Source organism: Staurois parvus, unplaced genomic scaffold, assembly GCF_062004578.1.
Source record: "Staurois parvus isolate SC_StPar_1 unplaced genomic scaffold, SC_StPar_1.0 ptg000440l, whole genome shotgun sequence".
In the NCBI taxonomy this organism is placed as follows: domain Eukaryota; kingdom Metazoa; phylum Chordata; class Amphibia; order Anura; family Ranidae; genus Staurois; species Staurois parvus.
This window is the reverse complement of record NW_028318236.1, coordinates 2,510,937-2,531,929: the sequence shown is the minus strand read 5'-3', so window position 1 is coordinate 2,531,929 and position 20,993 is coordinate 2,510,937. Positions and strand designations below refer to the sequence as shown.

At 44.3% G+C, this 20,993-nt stretch overlaps 1 protein-coding gene across 1 annotated transcript in view; it reads left to right on the top strand.

Annotated features, from left to right (window-relative positions):
* The window catches only part of LOC149454010 (dead end protein homolog 1-like), a 35,090-nt gene extending 15,335 nt beyond the window's left edge, over nt 1-19,755 (top strand). Inside the window, exons 3-5 of the mRNA XM_089687922.1 lie at nt 5,628-6,089; nt 9,239-9,631; nt 19,625-19,755. Coding sequence (XP_089544048.1) covers nt 5,628-6,089; nt 9,239-9,631; nt 19,625-19,641 — 872 coding nt within the window. The 3' untranslated portion in view covers nt 19,642-19,755. The remainder of the gene's footprint in view (nt 1-5,627; nt 6,090-9,238; nt 9,632-19,624) is intronic.
* The last annotated feature ends 1,238 nt before the right edge of the window (nt 19,756-20,993 follow it).

The window sequence follows — 20,993 nt, the reverse complement described above, 5'->3', positions numbered from 1 at the left end:
AAAAGAATATTTAATCCTGTCTTCTCTGATCCTTCTCTTCTTCCACTGATTCAACTCCTGATAGAACAGAGCCTTGAGGGCAAGCTGCACATGCTCAGTTTGGTGTGTACCGCTACAGTTTTGTTTTTTGTTTTTTTTTGCAAGTGCATGTGATCAGCACAGGGCCAATCAGCCCTGTCCAGACAGAGGATCAGGGGTCCTGCAGTCTCATAGGACAGTGAGAGAAGAATGAAAACTCCTACAGGCGTTAACCAGTGCTTGGCCGGACACAATTAGAAGTCACAATACTGTTATATACTGCTGATGAGAAGAAGTATTTAGCACTTTACATTTACTAAAATAATTGTGTTTCCATGTTGTGTGTAATGTGGGAGACCAGATATAGTGAATGCAGGGTCCTGGGGTCACTAACACTAACTAAATTGATAACCTACAGGGGCTTTGAAAGCATCACCCACAAATCATTTGGGGGTACTAAAGATTGCTTTACGGACACACACAATTTTAAGGCTTGACACATTGAGTATCTTGTTACTTGATTCAACTTCATTCTTTATATGTTACAAATAAAATGTGTTTATGTGCACTTAAATTAACTTTAGTGTATATTTACTGAATATATGCATTTGATAAATTGTTGTGCTAATATTAATACAATTCTAAAGGTTCATTTTTTTGTTGTTGTAATAAACACTTACCTACTGTGTGCAGTGGTTTTGCATAGAGTAGGCCGGATCCTTCTCTTCTTGGGTCCACTGCAGGCTCTCCTGGCTCCTCCTTTCTGTCGAGTGCCCCCACAGCAAGCAGCTTGCTATGGGGCACCCGCTGCTTCGTGTGTCCATTCACACACTGAGCCATGACTTGGCCCCGTCCCTCTCCTCATTGGCTGACTGGATGTGATTGACAGGAGTCCATGGCTCCCACTTCTGTCTCAGCCAATGAGAAGAGGCAGTCCCGGGATAGCTGAGACTCCAGTACACATCGCTGGATTGAGAGGGGGCTTAGGTGTTGATGGGGGGGGATGCCGCACACAGAAGGATTGATTGACAGGAACGGGAACCAATGGCTCCCACTTCTGTCTCAGCCAATGAGAATAGGCAGTCCCGGGATAGCTGAGACTCCAGTACACATCGCTGGATCGAGAAGGGGCTTAGGTGTTGGGGGGGGGGGGGATGCCGCACACAGAAGGATTGATTGACAGGAGCGGGAACCAATTGCTCCCACTTCTGTCTCTGCCAATGAGAAGAGGCAGTCCCGGGATAGCTGAGACTCAAGTACACATTGCTGGATCGAGAGGGGCTTAGGTGTTGGGGGGGGGGGGGGGAATGCCGCACACAGAAGGATTGATTGACAGGAGCGGGAACCAATGGCTCCCACTTCTGTCTCTGCCAATGAGAAGAGGCAGTCCCGGGATAGCTGAGACTCAAGTACACATTGCTGGATCGAGAGGGGGCTTAGGTGTTGGGGGGGGCATGCCGCACACAGAAGGATTGATTGACAGGAGCGGGATCCAATGGCTCCCACTTGCTGTCTCAGCCAATGAGGAGGCAGAGACCCGGGACAGCTGAGGCTGTCATCGATGGGGCTCAGATAAGTATTGAGGGGGCTGGGGGCACTGCTCCACTCAGAAGGTTTTTTACCGTCATGCACAGAATGCATGAAGTTAAAAAACCTTCAGCCTTTACAACCACTTTAAAGGAAATAATAAATTGGAATACCATCAATGTTCTGTCAGAAAATATGTAATATTTGGGGGTTTTAACTAATCTTGAGGCCTAAAATGTGTACACAAAACTCAAAAATTACCCTGGCAGCTAAAGGGTTACATTTAATGTAAAGCTATGACCATTTTATCTAGTTCTGCATGGAATGAAGAAGTATTAGAACTCCTGGCAGATTTTACTGCTATCCAGGAGTCTGGTAAAGAGATTTCTGTTCTTGACTTGCTGACAACAGTTTCACCATACATAAAATGAGAGAAAATCTGCCACACGGACAGAAATAAATATCTGACATGGGTTGTAGCCTTCCCACACTCTACTAAAGAAAATTCTTGTTTTTCTGTCTGTGTTTCTCTTGTAGTTACCCTTTACGTCTTGTCTGCTAAAATGTCACCAGAACAGGAAGTGACGGCAAATCTCCCTGAGGGAGCCCCAGATAGCATTAAAACATTACATAGTTTTTATTTCCTCCTTATATTTTGGTTTAATAATCATGTCATGATTGAATATATAGTGTACCAGCGTCCTATGAGGCAAAATTGGGTGTAATGAGTCGGCTCAGAGGCAGTGTTTGCTTGAACAATATTTTAAAGTGAGCCTATGGGAAAAATGAAACTAGTAAACCAACATCTGTAACAGATAGCTGACAGCAGAAGCTCCGCACTTACCTTGTGTTTTAGAATTTTGTCCTCTAGCTCAGTGTGAAGTATCTCGACCTTCTTCATGATGTAGAATAGACATCCCGCTGTCCTTTGCCTGAGTGCCCCATTGCTGGGTTCAGTTATTGCCGCATGAGAGGCGTTCAGTGAATAGCGACCTTAAGAATCCAGTTCATGCTGGAGTGACGCATTGTAAAACAAAAGCTATTTAGTGACAACTAATGCTGTCAGCTGTTTGCTACAGCTGTTTACTGAGCTAATTGTCCCCACAGATTCATTTTAAAATGCTGACAGCTATATATCGGGCAATTTGATACTGTAAATGTCTCCACAGGTGCACTGGAATATAATGAGTACTGATTTGATTGTCTCAATCACAAACCTGGGCCCTTCAGGCTGAGCATGGGAGGAAGAAATGCATAAGCGGAGAGAGTACAGTCAGAGAAAACCGCATATGGGAAAGATGAGCAAATGCTGAGATAAAGACAGTTGAATTTGTCTGCATCTCTTGCAGAGATTCTAAAGACTTATTTTTTTTAAGGAAAAAATAACAAACATGTCATACTTACCTGCTGTGTGCAGTTGTATTACACAGAGCGGCCTGGATACTCCTCTTCTCGGGTCCCCCCGCAGGCTTTCCTTGCCCCCTCCTTCCTGTTGGGTGCCTCCACAGCAAGCAGCTTGCTATGGAGGCACCCGCTGCTCTGTGTGTCCATTTACACATGGTCCCCGCCCCCTCTCACTTCTCATTGGCTCACTTACTGTGATTGACAGCAGTGGGAGCCAATAGCGCTGTGCCTTGTGAATGGTCCCGTAGTTGTCTGGGACCTGTCATGTGTCCCAGAAGACTACGGGGAGGGAGGGGGAGAACAACTTTCGCTTCCAGTCACCTAGGTGGTTGCAGAGGAAGTGGGAGCGGGTACCTGTCAAAATCGGGTACTCGCTCCCCGAAGGTGCCAATTCTTAATGGGGAGCGAAAGATGAGGCCTTAAAGCAGACCTTCCCCTTTAATGTCTGTGGGACATGATTCGACATTGAAGTCACTAGGGGCATTTTTGCATGAAAGTCTATGGGACGCGACTTTGCATGAAGGTCTATGGGACGCAATTTTGCATGTGAGTTGCCTTGCCATTTCTTTTATAATATAAATTAGGAAGAGGCCATTATCGGAACTTTTCTTCTTATCGGCAAAATGCCAATAACACTATTTTTGGCCTATACGTTTCAGCCGCTGATATATCAGTGCATCCCTACACAAATTGTTTGGAGGGCTTAGTGTCCCCAATTTAGTAAAATATTACATTCCAGCCAAGGTAACTCCATTGGCTTCCCTTCATGCTACGTCAGAACTTCCTAAATGGATTAGAAGGAGCCTGTGCCGTAATTGTTAGAAGATTGCAATTGGCACACAAGACAATTAAAAATAGTTATTTTAAAAAAGTGTCTAAGCTGTCCCAATCTGTGAAGCAGATCCTCAACTAGTGGCGATCAACTTACCTGATGTAGGAGGCCTCAAGTGATGTCACCAAAGGGCAGCATATATTATTTAGTGGATGTAATCCTACAAAAAAATGATTAAAGACATAAAGATGGCCAGAGATTGCAAACCTGCTATGGGAGTTGTTGGAGACTGAGGATGTGTTTTGGGTGACAGCTATAGACTGCAAACACATTAGGCTTTTTGCACACTGGGGGTTTAGCACCAGTGCAGGAGGCTATGGTGTTCTTTTTTTTGTTTCATAATATTTTTATTGAAATAAGAAAAATACACAAATGGAAGTACAAACTTAACAAAAGAAAACAAAACCCTTCCCGGTTAACCTCCCAGATCCTAATGTCCTCGAGACTTTCCACAGGCCATCACCAGCCAGATGGGACCCATCATGATGAAAGATGTTACCAAATGCTCATATCCTGCAAAAACAGATACTAAAACATAATTATGCTAAACTGTATTAAAAGCAGTAGGGCGATTGGGCAAGGCTGGGTCAGGAGGTGCAAGGAACAGCAGGTAAGAGGAGTAAGGAAGGGGGACAGAATGGGGATCTGGTACAAGTAGAACAGGCAGAGGCAGCAGGATCAGGGTATTGGGTACAAGCAGTAGGAACAAAGTAATAGGTTCAAGGCAACTTCATGGAGTTGGAGGGACAGGTACAGGAGTAAGGATGAGGTTGCGTTTTGTCTGAAACTCTTCAGACTGAACCTGGTAGCAAGCTGCCATTCCTGCCCTATAAGCACCCAGTCAGCTGCAGGGAATTCTCCAGGGGGCTGGAATGCTTTTGACGATATTGATCTAATATGGCCACATGGCATGGTTGATTGGGCACTGATTTAGTGGGAGTGACCGCTTGATCCTGGGTTTCTGACCAAACCTGTGCTCATGCGTGTACAGAAGCAGGATTTACTGGTTTAAAGGTAGGATAAGGAGGTTTGGACATATAACAACACGTTAGAGCTTCGTAAACACGATGAAAATATCAGATGAATGATCGTTTTTGCATGCTAGTCTCATTGAAAATGAAGAGATTACTAAAGTTATGAAAACTCTTGTACAACTTCAGAAGTGTTGTAATGTATTCTATCATTTCTGAGCATGCGTGGTCTTGCTCTTCCCATTTTTAATACTGTACTGATTAAACGAAAATCATACAATCTGGTATCGTACAATAAAATGTTTGTTTCATCCTTTGAATAATTTCAGACAAAAAGATTTGTACTTATGATCACATTATCGCAGGATTGCTTCGAAAGCGGTATTTTTCAGACGATTTTCTGATCGTGTATACTAGGCTTAAAGCACAGGGGAAACCCTTCCAGCAGCCAGCATCAGGTGGAGGCTAATTACTGGGATCTGCTGGCTGCTGGGGGACAGCAGGACTACATCCTTCAGGTTCACAATGCCAGAGGTAGGTGACCAAGTTCCTAACACACAGAGACCCAGTGATGATATCACCGTGTCTAAATTAAAGTATGTCATAAAAACAGGTTTTAGTTAAACATTTCTTTATCATTGCATTAATAAATGTAGGGAGGAACCAGGGAAGGCAAAATATAAGAGGATTAAACCTGTACATCTGACCAACCTCTAAGTCAGGTAGACCCTGATTTGTTTGTAAAGGTAATTCTAACAAAGCACACGGGATTATGAATCTCACTGTAATACACACAATAATCAGGAATAGGGTAAGGCTGAGTCTACACTTTCTTTATATCCTTCTAAGTTGGTTTTTTGTTTTGTTTCTGGTAGGTTTTGTCGTAGAAGCTCCTCCATTTGGCACAGAAGTATTTATCGGCAGCATCCCACAAGAGATATACGAAGATAGGCTGATTCCTCTCTTTGAAACCATCGGTAGACTTTTTGAGTTCCGTTTAATGATGACATTCAGTGGCCTTAACCGCGGATTTGCTTACGCCCGTTATTTGTCCAAACGGCAAGCAGGGCTGGCCATCTTCCGACTAAACGGCTACGAAATACAGAGCGGCTGCAAAATTGTGGTGTGCAGAAGCACAGAAAAGTGTGAGCTGATCCTAGATGGCCTTCCTTGTCTTTTTGACCGGAGCTCATTAACCAGTGTCCTGTGTGAAGTTACCACTGGCATACAAGCAGTTTCCCTCTTTGCCAGCCCTTTGGCAGACATGAAAAATATCGCCATTGTAAAATACAACTCCCACAAGGAAGCTGCCTTGGCGAAGAAAAGCCTGTGTGAAGGTTTGTGATTTTTCTCAAACTTTTTAAAACCTAATTCCAGCCATTTTTTAATTAGTTTTGAATAAAGTGAGGAGAATGTATGTCAGGGTTTTATTTATTTTTTCTGTGACCCCATTGGGGAGATTTTCCCAACCAATGTGTACTGCCACCAAGGGTAGGTTAGAGAATTGAGTATCTCAGGACCCTGTGTTTTTCCTTTCCATAAGTTGATTTTTTATTGTTCATTGAGGGACTCAGGAATTCAGAGACTGTTAAGTGAAACTTTCGCCTACAGAATGATTGGACACTGGCAAACAAAAATGTATGGGCTAGCCCACTACAACTCCTCCTACTCCAAGCATGCCCACATTTTTTCTTAGTGTCCACGATGACAGATGCTTTTTCTGCTGAGAAGTCTATTGTTTTTTCTTGGCACCCTTTTCGCTTCAATTTTCTGCAATTAGCTGATAGCCCATTATCAGCTGCTTCTAGGGTCTAGAATCCCAGGGGATGGGATCCCCCTTTCAACACACAGCAGATGATTGACAGCCTCAGTTGTACATGTTTCCCTATGAGACTGTGGAAGGGGCGTCCATTCCCTGCAGTCAGGTTTCAGATCATAGCTCCCTGGTCTATGCTGTGCAGTTTTTGACATCTAAACCTCACCCCCTTTCTTCTGGAGTTCAGAAAATAGCCTTTGATCTGTGTACTTTGAAAAGCTGTAGAGAGAGAGGGCTGCAGATAAACAGGTGCAACTTATGTAGGATTTGTTTCATCTCTGTGTATCACCTGAGGCTAGTCACTTCAGGGGTATATGTAATGGTTTACAAACACTTCAAGTCATTTTTCTGAGCAGCTCAGCTCCCCCTGCACCCTCCTGCCAGCAGCAACTCAGCTCTGCCCTGCCAGCAGTAACTCAGCAACTCAGCTCTGCCCTGTCAGCAGAGACTCAGCAACTCAGCTCTGCCCTGTCAGCAGAGACTCAGCAACTCAGCACTGCTCTGTCAGCAGTGACTTACTAACTCAGCTCTGCCCTGTCGCCAGTGACCAAGCAACTCAGCTCCCCCTGCACCCTCCTGCCAGCAGCAACTCAGCTCTGCCCTGCCAGCAGTAACTCAGCATTTCAGCTCTGCCCTGCCAGCAGTAACTCAGCAACTCAGCTCTGCCCTGTCATCAGTGACTCAGCAACTCAGCTGTACCCTGCCAGCAGTGACTCAGCAACTCAGCTGTACCCTGCCAGCAGTGACTCAGCAGCTCTGCCCTGCCAGCAGTGACTCAGCTCTGCCCTGCCAGCAGTGACTCAGCAACTCAGCTGTGCCCTGTCATCAGTGACTCAGCAACTCAGCTGTACCCTGCAAGCAGTGACTCAGCAACTCAGCTCTGCCCTGTCATCAGTGACTCAGCAACTCAGCTCTACCCTGTCAGCAGTGACTCAGCAACTCAGCACTGCCCTGTCAGCAGTGACTCAGCAACTGTGCTCTGGCATGTCAGCAGTGACTCAGCAACTCTGCCCTGCCAGCAGTGACTCAGCAACTCAGCTCTGCCCTGCCAGCAGTGACTCAGCAACTCAGCTCTGCCCTGCCAGCAGTAACTCAGCAGCTCAGCTCTGCCCTGTCAGCAGTGACACTGCAGCCCTGCAGTCTTCTAATCTAAAGTTTGGAGCAAGACTTATGACTGGAGGGAGCTAGGTGACCTGAGCTTCTGAGAGAACAGATTCTGCTGTCATTGCTTCTATGGCTACAGAGTCAGCCAGGGCTTGCTTTTAAACGCATGTACTGCTTGTTACAGTGGAACTTTAGGCTAGCAAATAAAAATGGGGGAACAGGCAGGATATATAATGCAGAAGAAATGTGCTTTGTCTCTTCTGCTTTAAAGTTACCTGCTTGTTTGTCCATCAATATATAGTAAGCTGCGCATGCGCAGCTCATTGTAGAAATTCGGCAATGCCAAAGCTGACTGCACTCCTGTGCATGCGCTTGTAATGACGTCATCCCAGTCCGACCAGTGAAAGCGGCTGGCGATCGAGACCAGAAAACCAGCTGCCCAAAGATGTAAGTGGCCGGCAGGGAGCTCCAGGATGATGTACTGCTGGAGCCAAAGCAAGTATAGTTCCGCTTTATTACCATGTAAATGTCCACAGCCTGGTCACAGGTCTACTTTAAAGAGTAACTCCACTTTTGTGGAGTGTGGAAAAAAAAGGGAAATAAAAAGTATATAGCATACACAATTGCGACACAAGTCATATTGTGATTGAATGTTATTAAAAATCACCTTTCCTTTTCAATCAGAAGCTCTGTAATTTGCTGTAAAATGCAATATGGCTACCTGGAGATTTTCTGTACACAGAATGTGTGTACAGAACGCTCCCGCCAGCAACATCATGTCCTGGTTGTGTGATTGGCTCACTGATTTTCCCAGAAGTCTGCGCTAAGATACACCAAGTCAGATTTAAGGCATCCCCTGCAAGAAATGTCATTTTTGGTGAGATACTTCTGAAAGGAAATCTCATCTAAAGGGATGCAGACCCTGCTACTTTCCTCATTAGAGCCCTTCAGGTGCAGTAGCTGATTGATAATTAGGAACCACTCCCATTCCCATTCATTTCGCACTTGGACAAAGTGTTTTAAAATTCTTGCAATGGATGTAGATCACCCAGAGGAGGATGTTTTTTTTTCTCTAGAAAAGTGGAGTTACATTTTCAGCTTAACTATACCATAAGTCATAACCGCCCTTTTCCTTCTAACCTCAAAAACGATACTGAATCCCCAAGCTCTGTGCCAAGTTGTTCTACCAAAATAGCTTCAAACTTTTAATCCATCACCCAGGGTCTAGGTTACGTCTTGAACTGGGTACGAGAAGGCAGATGTGTGTGTTTCTCTGCATGATGACGTGTAAGGCTGCAAACGCACAAGAACATTTATAATGGGAATATTGGCCGTATGTTTCTATCCCACGCTGTGCACGTAGCCTTCAAACCAAATTCCATATTAGGATCTTATTGCTAACTAGCAATAATGTGTACTGGGCAGTATGTGTGGGTCACGCAGTTGTTAGAGATTTCTCCTCACTTTTTGTAACCTGGGATTTTCTGTTTTTGTCATGTTGGCTGTAGGACACTTATGTGATTATTGATTATTGTTCCCTGATGGATCTTCTCTTTTTCTGCCCAGGCTCCCAGTTGCTGTATGGTTGCCCCTTCAGCGTAGACTGGCTGAAGCCCCAGATGAAGCAAAAAATGCAGGCTGGCATTTTACTGCAGCCCCATATGTACCGTCCTGAAAGGTGGAGCAGCAGCGTCAGGCAGGATAAAGGGTTTGCAGGCAGCTATGTTCAGACTCTGCACACTATCTGCGAGCAAATGAAGCTTGGCCAACCATCTTACCGCATACAGTTTTTAAGTCTGGGCTCCTGTGGATGGATAAGGTTCAGCTATGTGGTTGCACTGCCAAACCATTCTGTGCCGTTCACTGGATACGACTGGCTGGTTGGCGAGTACCTGTCCCTTGGGGAGCAGTACCAAAAGTCAAAGGAGATCGTGGCCCTACAAATACTAAAGAAGTTCGGTGAGTGTGAGATTGTCCTATCGACTGCTTACTACATTCATAACCAGGAAAGTGTTCAAAGATGTGACAGTTTGATGGTTAAGGCAGCTATAATTGGGCAGATGATAAGGGCACATCTGCCTGTTGACTGTAGAACCTGTCATGACTGCTTGTGGGCCCCAGAATTGAAGCAAAACACGAGTATGTTCTTCTTTGCTTTAAATGGAGGCTATTTTTTGTCCTGGCTTACTTCTTATATTCACCTTCCCTTCACTACCCTTTCACTCCATTCACCCGCGAAAGCAAAGAGAAGTCACCTGTACCTTCTACACAAGTCTAGGGATTCTCTTCAAACCTTTAAATGACAGGGAGATCTGATTGGCCATTCTCCCATCCAGCTCTGTACGGTGAAAGTAAGGAGAGAGCCTCACATGCTATCCAATTCCTGTAAATATGAGCTATTTGTCTTTGTTTGAGGCAACTGAAAAGTGTGAAGGAAAGGTATAGATCCTACTAAGTGACGCTTTGCTTTGCCTTAGTTAAGCACAGTTTTGCTTTAAGTGGAAGACAGATCAGACAGGTTACATAGAGTTTCTCCAACAATTTCAAGGATAAGTTCACCTTTTAACCACCTCCCATCTGGCCGTTGTGTATAAACGGCCGAACGGTGGCAGTGCTGGAGCGGGTGGCCATTTATAAACGGCCTCCCCGCACCCTGCTTGTGCGCGCTCATTGGGTGTGCGCAGCACTGCGATCCAGTGCTCGCTGTGTCCTCAGGACACAGTGGAACACCGATCGTCGGACGGCCAATCAGTTATCACATGCAGAGTAGTAAGCAAAATGTCACTTGTGACATCATTGCTTACTACTTGTGAAATCTGTGAATGATCACAGAGGTCACATGGTACAAGGCTATTCACAACAGCCTTGTACCATGTGACAAGCTGTGACCAATCACAGCTCACTCAGTAGTTCTCAATGGCTGCAAGAATGCAGCTGGAGAGAAGGAGAAATGATTGCTTTTACATCCTTTATGGGTGTAAAAGCAATCAGTGTAAAAAAAAAAAAAATCTTCATCACCCCCCACCATGGTGACACTGTACTGCTAGGGTGACAGTATGTAAAATAAATAAATAATAATATAAAAAAATGTGAAAAAAAATTTTTAAAAATTATAATTTTTGGGTTATTTGTTTTTTACTAAAAATATAACCGAATAAATTTTGGCCAAGATTTATGATGAAATACTATTTATTTGCAAAATTTTATAAGAAACACTTTTTTGCAAAATTTGTGGACTTTTTAATTTACATAGCAAAAAAAAATAAGAATCCCAGTGGTGAATAAATACCACCAAAATAAAGCTTTATCTGTCTTAAAAAAAAATGCAAAAATATTCATATGGGTACAGTGTTGCATGACCGCGCAATTGTCATTTAAAATGTGATCGTGCTGAAAGCTGAAAATTGCCATGGTCAGGAAGGGGGTAAAAGTGTCCAGACTGGAAGTGGTTAACAAAAAATAATAAATGCACATTTTTGTGCAGATAAAAAAAAGTGTATTTATTTTTTGTTTCTGGAGCCTGTAAAGCTTTGCGCCAGCGGTCAGCAGATCTCTGGTGCCATGCAGGTCTTCTGCAGACCCGTCAGTTTATCTGTGTGCCCGCACAAGTTGTACGGGCAAGGTTGTTGGAATTTGGAGTTTTCTCATTCACAGAATACTGTGAATGAGTGACGCATGCACAGATTTTTTTTAAATTGTGACTGCTAGCGGAGGGAGATGATTCCCCACTAGCTGTCACAATGGGGATAAGGGTGGTGCAGCGGACGGTCTATTCGTAACATGTTACAGCCTGAACATGGGTGTAACATGCAACATGTTATGAAAGGTGAACTTGTCCTTTAACAAGAACAGTGCTTTAACCACTTGCCCTCCAGAGGATTTACCCCCTTCCTGACCAGGCCATTTTTTGCGTTACGGCGCTGCATTACTTTAACTGATAATTGCGCGGTCATGCAACGCTGCACCCAGATGAAATTTACGTCCTTTTTTTCCCACAAATTGAGCTTTCTTTCAGTGGTATTTTATCACCTGTGTCGTTTTTATTTTTTTAGCTGTAAGCAAAAAATTATCAAGAATTTTGAGAAAAAACTATATTTTGGGCTTTTTGCTATTAAACATGTCCAGTAAAAAAACTTTAGAAAACCAAATTTCGTGATAAATTTAGGCCAAAATGTATTCTGCTGCATGTCTTTGCTAAAAAAAAATCCCAATATGTGTAAATTAATTGGCTTATTGGAAAGTTATAGCATCTACAAATGCTATAACTTTAGTATAGATACTGGGATTTTTTTTTCTCCTACTAGTAATGGTGGCAATCAGCGACTTTTAGCAGGACTGCGGCGGCATTCTGACACTGGGGGGAACTAACTTGGTGTCACTGACATCCCCAGTGACACCAATACAGTGATCAGTGCTAAAAAAAGCAGCAGGAAGAGGTTAATGTGATGGGCGATCAAAGGGTTAACTTTGTGTCAGGAGTGTTTCACTAGGGGGCGGGGTGTGTGTGCTTCACTGTAAGCACACTGATTGGGATGGCTGTGCTGTGCAGTGTGCACGAGCTGATAGAGAGGAAGACTAAACAAAACAGTCTTCCTCCCCATCGGTGATTGTCAGTAATGACCGGGTGCCAGCGGGTAATCACCGGCCGGGACCCGATGATTGACATCCACGGCCTCATGATTTTGCGCACCCGTGCTGACGTGTAGCAGTATATCTGCTATACAGGTAAGCGGTTAAACTGTCAGAAGGTCTCTTTACCATCTCTTAGGGTAGACCAGCTCTTACTTGAGAGCTGTATGAGATGTTAGATAGGAGGCTACAACATGTTGTTTATGGACACTTTTTGTTTTTTGATCCAGCCTGGAAGTTATTTATCTCAGGACTAGATGCAGAGTAAAATCTATTAAGGCTTGTATTTATTTTGCTGCAGCATAGGGAAAAAGAAAAGGAGAGAAAGCAGATATGTTGGTATGGAAGTGGTTTAGCTGCAGAGATAAGTTGAATGATGGACACAATGAGTACATGACCAGGAAATACACTGATAAGTGCTTGGTAATCACTACTGGAGTACACGTGTACAGTGACATCACTTGGGACTGTATACATATGATGAAAGGAGCTTGACCTGGCTGATGACTGCAGTGATATACAGCTGTGGGCTACCAGTGGACAGTGCAGTCTGGAGTCATTTTTAGTTTGGAGAGGGAGGAACAAGCAGGCACCTTGCCATCCTAAGCAATGGGGCCGTATAGGGAGACACCACTCTAGTCCCTGCATATAAGGGTGACTCCATAGTGTACTGCAAGGGAAAGGAGCCACCTTGAAACAGAAAACCTAGGGCAGCAGTCATGGCACCAGCTTAAACTTGAACATAGGCAAGAATTAAAAGAAAAGGATGCTGCATACACAGTATATGATTAAATCAGCCACTGAAAATGCTTAGAAACTGAGAGTTTAACCACTTCAATACTGGGCACTTTCACCCCCTTCCCGCCCAGGCCAATTTTAAGCTTTCAGCACTGTCGAACATTGAATGACAATTGCGCGGTCATGCAACACTTTAACCAATATGAAATTATCATTTTCCTGAGACAGAGCTTTCGTTTGGTGGTATTTAATCACCACTGGGTTTTTTTATTTTTTGTTAAACAAATGAAAAAAGACAGAAAATGTTGAAAAAAAAATTGTTTTTCTTAGTTTCTGTTATAAAATTTTGCTAATAATGAATTTTTCTTCTTCACTATGTGCTCTGATGTGGCTGCACTGATGGGCATTGATGAGGCTGGATGGATGTGCATTGATAAGGCGGCACTGATGGGCTCTGATTGGCGGTACTGATGGGCTGTGGTATACTGCACTGATGGGGCTGCACTATTAAGTTGGGCACTGATGACCAGTGTAAACTGTGCACTGACAGTTTTGCCAGTAATTGGCTTTCCTTTCCTTACGTAGACACAGAGTGAGAGTTAAGGAATGTCAATAATCGGCAAGTCTGTTTACATGTGATCAGCTGTGAGTTGACACAGCTGATCTCATGGTAAAGGGCTACTGTGATTGTCCCTTTACCTCGATCTGTGATTAGCTGTGTCCAAAAGTACAAAGTAATCATAGAGCGTGCCCGATGCGCTCCTAGGGGCGCGCAGGGGCGGGGTTCTCTGAGGGCATCTATAGACTAGACACTGTAGCCGTCTTTCGGCTATAGCACTGTCTGCAAGTGATTTATATCAGTTTAATACTGTTCCTCTGTGTTACGCAGCTGCTGTATGACTGCCTTCTTCTCCCTCTCCTCTCCATAGGAGCTCATCAGGAAGAATATGACAAGTCACCCATTAGACTTTGTGCCATAAAGGTGGTCATGTGTTGCATATACAGTGGCTTGCAAAAGTATTCATAAACCTTGAAATGCTCCACATTTTGTCATGTTACAACCAAAAATGTAAATGTATTTTATTAGGATTTTATGTGATAGACCAACACAAAGTGGTACATAATTGTGAAGTGGAAGGAAAATGATTAATGGTTTTCAACATTTTTTACAAATAAATATCTGAAAAGTGTGGCGTGCATTTGTATTCAGCTCCCTTTACTCTGATAGCCCTAATTAAAATCTAGTGGAACCAATTTCCCTCAGAAGTCACATAGTAAATAGAGTCCACTTGTGTGTAATTTAATCTCAGTATAAATACAGCTGTTCTGTGAAGCCCTCAGAGGTTTGTTAGAGAACAAAGCATCGTGAAGGCCAAGGAACACACCAGACAGGTCAGAGATAAAGTTGTGGAGTAGTTTAAAGCAGGGTTAGGTTATAAAAAAGTATGCCAAGCTTTGAACGTCTCACGGAGCACTGTACAATCCATCAATCAAAAATGGAAAGAGTATGGCACAACTGCAAACCTACCAAGACATGGCCGTCCACCTAAACTGACAGGCTGGGCAAGGAGAGCATTAATCAAAGAAGCAGCCAAGAGGCCCATGGTAACTCTGGAGGGGCTGCAGAGATCCACAGCTCAGGTGGGAGAATCTGTCCACAGGACAACTATTAGTTGTGCACTCCAAAAATCTGTTCTTTATGAAAGAGTGGCAAGAAGAAAGCCATTGTTGAAAGCCATAAAAAGTCCCGTTTGCAGTTTGCGAGAAGCCATGTGGGGGACACAGCAAATGTGGAAGAAGGTGCTCTGGTCAGATGAGACCAAAATTGTACTTTTTGACCTAAAAGCAAAACTCTTATGTGTGGCAGAAAACTAACCCTGCACATCACCCTGAACACACCATCCCCACTGTGAAACATGGTGGTGGCAGTATCATGTTGTGGGGAAGCTTTTCTTCAGCAGGGACAGGGAAGCTGGTCAGAGTTGATGGGAAGATGGATGGAGCCAAATACAGGACAATCTTAGAAGAAAACCTATTAGAGTCTGCAAAAGACTTGAGACTGGGGTGGAGGTTCACCTTCCAGCAGGAGAACAACTCTAAACATACAGCCAAAGCTACAATGCAATGGTTTAGATCAAAGCATATTCATGTGTTAGAATGGCCCAGTCAAAGTCCAGACATAAATCCAATTGAGAATCTGTGGCAAGACTTGACAATTGCTGTTCACAGACGCTCTCCATCCAATCTGACTGAGCTTGAGCTATTTTGCAAAGAAGAATGGGCAAAAATGTTCCTCTCTAGATGTGCAAAGCTGGTAGAGACATCCCCAAAAAGACTTGCAGCTGTAATTGCAACGAAAGGTGGTTCTACAAAGTATTGACTCCAGGGGGCTGAATAAAAAAATGCCACCACACTTTTCACATATTTATTTGTAAACAAATTTGAAAAACATTTATTATTTTTCTTCCACTTCACAATTATGTACCACTTTGTGTTGGTCTATCACATAAAATCCCAATAAAATACATTTACGTTTTTGGTTGTAACATGACAAAATGTGGAAAGTTTCAAGGGGTATGAATACTTTTCAAGGCACTGTATGCTCTCTAATGCCCATGGTCAGCATTATTTAATTAACCCCTAGCCTACAGGGCACTTATACCCCCTTCCTGCCCAGGCCAATTTCCAGCTCTCAGCGCTGTCACACTTTGAATGACAATTGCGCGGTCATGCAACACTGTACCCATATGAAATTTTTATCATTTTTTTTGTGACAGAGCTTTATTTTGGTGGTATTTAATCACCTCTGGGTTTTTTTTATTTTTTCTTAAACCAAAAACCACAGAAAATTTTGAAAAAAAAAAGTTTTTTCTTAGTTTTTGTTATAAAATTTTGTAAATAAGCGATTTTTCTCCTTCACTGATGTACGCTAATGAGGCTGTAGTGATGGACACTGATAGGTGGCACTGATGGGCACTCTTGAGGTGGCACTGGTAGGTGGCACTGATGGGCATTGACAGGCATCACTGATGGGCACTGAAAGGCAGCACTGATATATAGCACTGATAGGCGGCACTGACTGGCACTGTTAGGTGGCACTGATAGGCGGCACTGACTGGCACTGATAGGCGGCACTGATGCACACTGATAGGCGGCACTGACTGGCACTGATGGGTGACACTGAAGGGCAGCTCAGATGGGCACTGATTTGTGGCATTGATGTGCACTGGTATGCGCTGATATGTGGCACTGATGGGCACTGGCACGTGGCACTGTTCAGCTGGCACTGATGAACACTGACAGGTGGCACTGCTGGGGCTAGACTGATCATCAGGGCACACTGATCATCAGTGCCCTGATGATCAGTGTACATTTTCCCTCCGCGGAAATCTGATTACTGTCTCTCCTCTCCTCACGAGCTGTCAGCGTGACAGCTCGAGAGGAGAGAAATGCCAATAACCGGCATTTCCCTGTTTACAAGTGATCAGCTGTGATTGGACACGCTGATCACATGACCGAGCCGACAACTTCGGCTCTTTCCGTGATTGGTGATCCCGTGTCCGAGGGGCACAGAGCACCGCCGATCGCTGCGCTGCGCGCTCCCTGAGCCGCGCATGCGTGGTGAGAATGGCAGGACGTCATATGACGTCCTATCAGAACGAGAGAACCACCTTGTGCCCGTCATTGGACTATATGGCGGGCGGGAGGTGGTTAACATATAGCAGATCAAGGAGCAAGCAGTGTAAGTTTGGCCATGCCCATAAGTTCAGTTTTTTAGGGTTGAAGGGACACATCGGACAGCCTAGGTGCATTCTTGAGGTACGATGAGGCATTTTAAGGAAACTGGTCCAAGCAAGCAAGAAGCCCTGTAGTTTTTAAAGTGTTACTAAGCCCACAACAGTAAACAGTCTGTATATGCAGTAAAGCATGCTTGTTATACTCACTGTGAAACCTAAGGGGTTAAACCTCTTCATTGTGTAAAAAAAGGATGTTTGATCCTAACTTCTCTGATCCTTCCCTTCTTCCATTGTCCCCCTCCTATCTCCTGATAAGTTATATCCTGTGGAGTCATTCTGCACATGCTTAGTTTGGTGTGTTTTGCTAGAGTTTTTTTGTTTTTCTTGGAAGAGTGCATGTGATCAGCACAGAGCTAATCAGCGCTGTCCAGACAGAGGGTCAGGGATTCTGCATCCTCTTAAAGCAAAATGAAACTCCTCCCACAAGCTTTAACCAGTGCTCAGATGGACACTGATAGAAGTCACAAGACTGCTAGATACTGCTGATGAGAAAAGGAGATAAAGGCGGTTTATATTTACTAAAACAATTGCACTTCCATGTTGTGTGTACTGTGGGAGATCAGATATAGTCAATGCAGGGTCCTGGGTTTAGTAACACTTTAATGCACTGTGCTATTTGTTAAAATAAAGGTGGTTGCAGATGACATACCACTAGGCTGTTTCTGACCCTGATGCAGCCTCGCCCATATTCTCCATTGCTGACATTTTACTTCTTTTATTACAACACTGTTCCTTTCTAAATCCCTGTTTTCACTTACCTTAAATTGGAACTTTACCCATAACAACTTGATACAAAATAAAGTTCTTTTGCAAGGAACATACATTCCACATTGATAATTATGCTACCAAATTTAGTGTGCCCTGTAAATTGCCTCCAGCGTTGCTGCCAGAGGCTGCCATTTTGCTGAAGCCCAGAGCCACTGAGCAGCAGTAAATCTTTAGGCTGTCAGTAGATCGACCTCTACATTTTCAGCACGGTGACTTAAAAATAGAGAGCAACTTAGCATGTGCAGAACAGGGTGAGATAGTGTATTACTGTAGACGCACTTATCTTTAATGTTTTACATACTGTAGCTATACCTGCAAAAGGCACCAGCATGAAGTGATCTAGTAGGACAGGGGTATTGAATTAAAATTTATGGAGGTCTGGTGAGTAAAATTTTTCTTCCAACAGAGGTCCAAATCGCATGTTTGTGCAAAGACTCAGATCCTTCACATCACAGCCCCCATATTTATATCACAGTACCTCAGTCCCCCCTACACATCGCAATCCCCCCCACACTTTACATCACAGACCCTACCTTTACATCAGTGACCTCAGTCTCCCTTCACATCATATTTCCCCCCTAAATCACAGTCCCCCTTTGTTACAGTTTCCCCCCACTGTACATTACAATCCCCCCTTGTGTCAAGTTTCCTCCCACTACGCCACAGTCCACCCCTTTTAGGTCACATTACCGCTTCACAACACAATTTCCCCCTCCCTTCATAGCAGTATCCTTAACCCCCCTTCACCCTCATCTCCTATCACCTTCCTCCCTTTCAAAGTAGTGTCCTTAGACCCCTTAACCTCTCTTCATAGCAGTATCCTTAGCCTCTCTCATAGCAGTGATCTTATCTCCTCTCATAGCAGTGATCATAGCCCCCTTCGCCCCCCCCCCCCCTTTGTAGCAGTGTGTCCGTAGCAGTAATTTTAACCCCCCTCCATAGCAGTGTCCTTCTCCCCCTTCACACCCCCCTTCATAGCAGTGTCCTTAGCCCCCTTCACCCCCCCTTCATAGCATTGTCCTTAGCCCTCTTCCCCCCCTTTGTAGCAGTAATTTTAACCCCCCTCCATAGTGTCCTTAGCCCCCTTCACCCCCCCCCCCCTTCATAGCAGTGTCCTTAGCCCCCTTTCCCCCATTTGTAGCAGTAATTTTAACCCCCCTCCATAGCAGTGTCCTTAGCCCCCTTCACCCCCCCCCTTCATAGCAGTGTCCTTAGCCCCCTTCCCCCCCTTTGTAGCAGTAATTTTAACCTACCCCCATAGCAGTGTCCTTTGCCCCTTTCACCCACCCTTCATAGCAGTGTCCTTTTCCCCCTCCGCCCCCCCCCCCCTTCATAGCAGTGTCCTTAGCCCCCTTCCCCCCCTTTGTTGCAGTAATTTTAATCCCCCTTCATAGCGGTGTCCTTAGCCCCCTTCAGCCTCCCCTTCATAGCAGTATCCTTAGCCCCCTTCACCCCCCTTCGTATCAGTAATTTTCACCCCCCCAGCCTTCATAGCAGTGTCCTTAGCCCCTTTCACCCCCCTTCGTATTAGTGATTTTAACCCCCCATCCCCCCCCCCCCCCCAGCAAAGGACAGAAGCTCCCGGACTTTTCTTGAAAAAGCTGGGGATTGGTTGCTAGGACCACCCAATGTTCTAGCAACCAGTCACCTGCTTGCAGTTTCTGCCCTGGGACCTCCCAGCCTGCCACCTCTCCCATCCTCTGCCATGCTGCTGAAGATGACAGTGCAGAGGCTGGGGAAAAGAAACAGAAAAGGGACCTACAGGGCAGCCAGGCAAGAAAGAAAGAAAGAGTCGAAGCTCCTAAGTGGGACTGTCACTGGACGCGGTCCACCATTTAGTCATGCCTGTAGTAGGACTTTATTTTCTGACTAAAGGTCCACCTTAAGTTTCAGCGTTCAGACTCTTGCAGCTGTGACTGGTTCTCTATAAGATCTTACGTTCTCTAATGTAATGCATTATCTGTCTATACTGGCTGGTTACCTAATATTGCATCTCACTGAAATATTGTTTGTTTTATAGGGATCATCTCTGGTTAGATTGCCCTGGCTTCTAAAATGAAAATCCAGCGCAGTTTTTACTATATTTTTGATTTCACAAATAAGAAGACCCATGAAGCCCAAGAATAATGCGTGGATATGAATGCTGAGGGGATGGGACCTTTGCAAAATGTATATTTTTTCAAGTTTCAATGAGCACTTGTCCTTTGATGACACTACTGATGTTCTTTTCACATAATCATCCCTAACAGAACTAAACCTTGTTCATAAGAATTGGCTGAAGAAAGAACTGATAGCGTTGCCTACAGCAACCAATTATTTTCTCTCTTTTGTGTTTATGATAGGCTGGAAAATTTGATAGAATCTGGTTTGCTGTAAGGGTTCATAGTTGCAAGCAGTTATTTTTTATATGAGACACTGATATGCAGCAACCAAACACCAGGGGCGAATGTATCAAAAATTTGCTGTGCAAATGTGTCAATCATTTGTACAGGCACAATTGTAATTTTCCTAATATATTTATTCCCAGGATTGTGAGCACCATCTAATGTCAATAATGCAGTATATTTCCAGAGAAAAATACTCCATTATTGCTACTAGGTGGTGCTGATGATCCAAGGAAATTTAACCTCTTGGCACCTGCTACTCCAGGCCCTTTGAAAAGGCGGGAGGCGGGGCAGGGCTTTAGGGTTATGTGACCACCGTGATTTGCTGTCACAGCGGTCACATGATCAGGAAAGGTCCCGATCAAAATAGGAGATCGGGACCTTTCCGTGAGTACTGGATATGTGTGCTGGGCGCACGCTCTCAGCACATATGTTTTTCTTAACTGCACGCAAATGTGCGGCCGCTTGTTGTCAAGGCCCAGATGCTGGAAGGCCACACATTTATGTGCGGCTGGCGCCAAGAGATTAAGTATTAGAAAAATTGCAGAGAAGATTTGTTGCACCTTTACAAATGATAGACATATTTGCGCAGTAAATTTTGTATACGTGGACCCCATACTGTTTAGAACCCTGATAAAGGAAGGCCTGAGATTGGTTGCCAGTGCAATGCTAGCCCTTTCCCATTCTTTGGCATCTAATTCGGACCCTTCTGTGTGGCACCAAACCCCCTCACTCTGGATGAAAACTAACCTAATGATTTGCTTTAATTTTTGAAAACGCAAACACTCAAAGGAAAAGGTGCTTTTTAAAACAAAGTGCACTAATCATTCTATCCCCGTATCCTGACTCAACCTAATCCACTCTTCCCCTCCACAGATGCATACTTACCTCAATTCAAAGGCTGCAGCTCAGCCTTTTGTTTGCATGCATCGCTGCAAGCCTTCATTGTCCTTGCCTACTCATTACAGCCCCATAGACTTCCATGAAACCATTTCTAAGTATCTC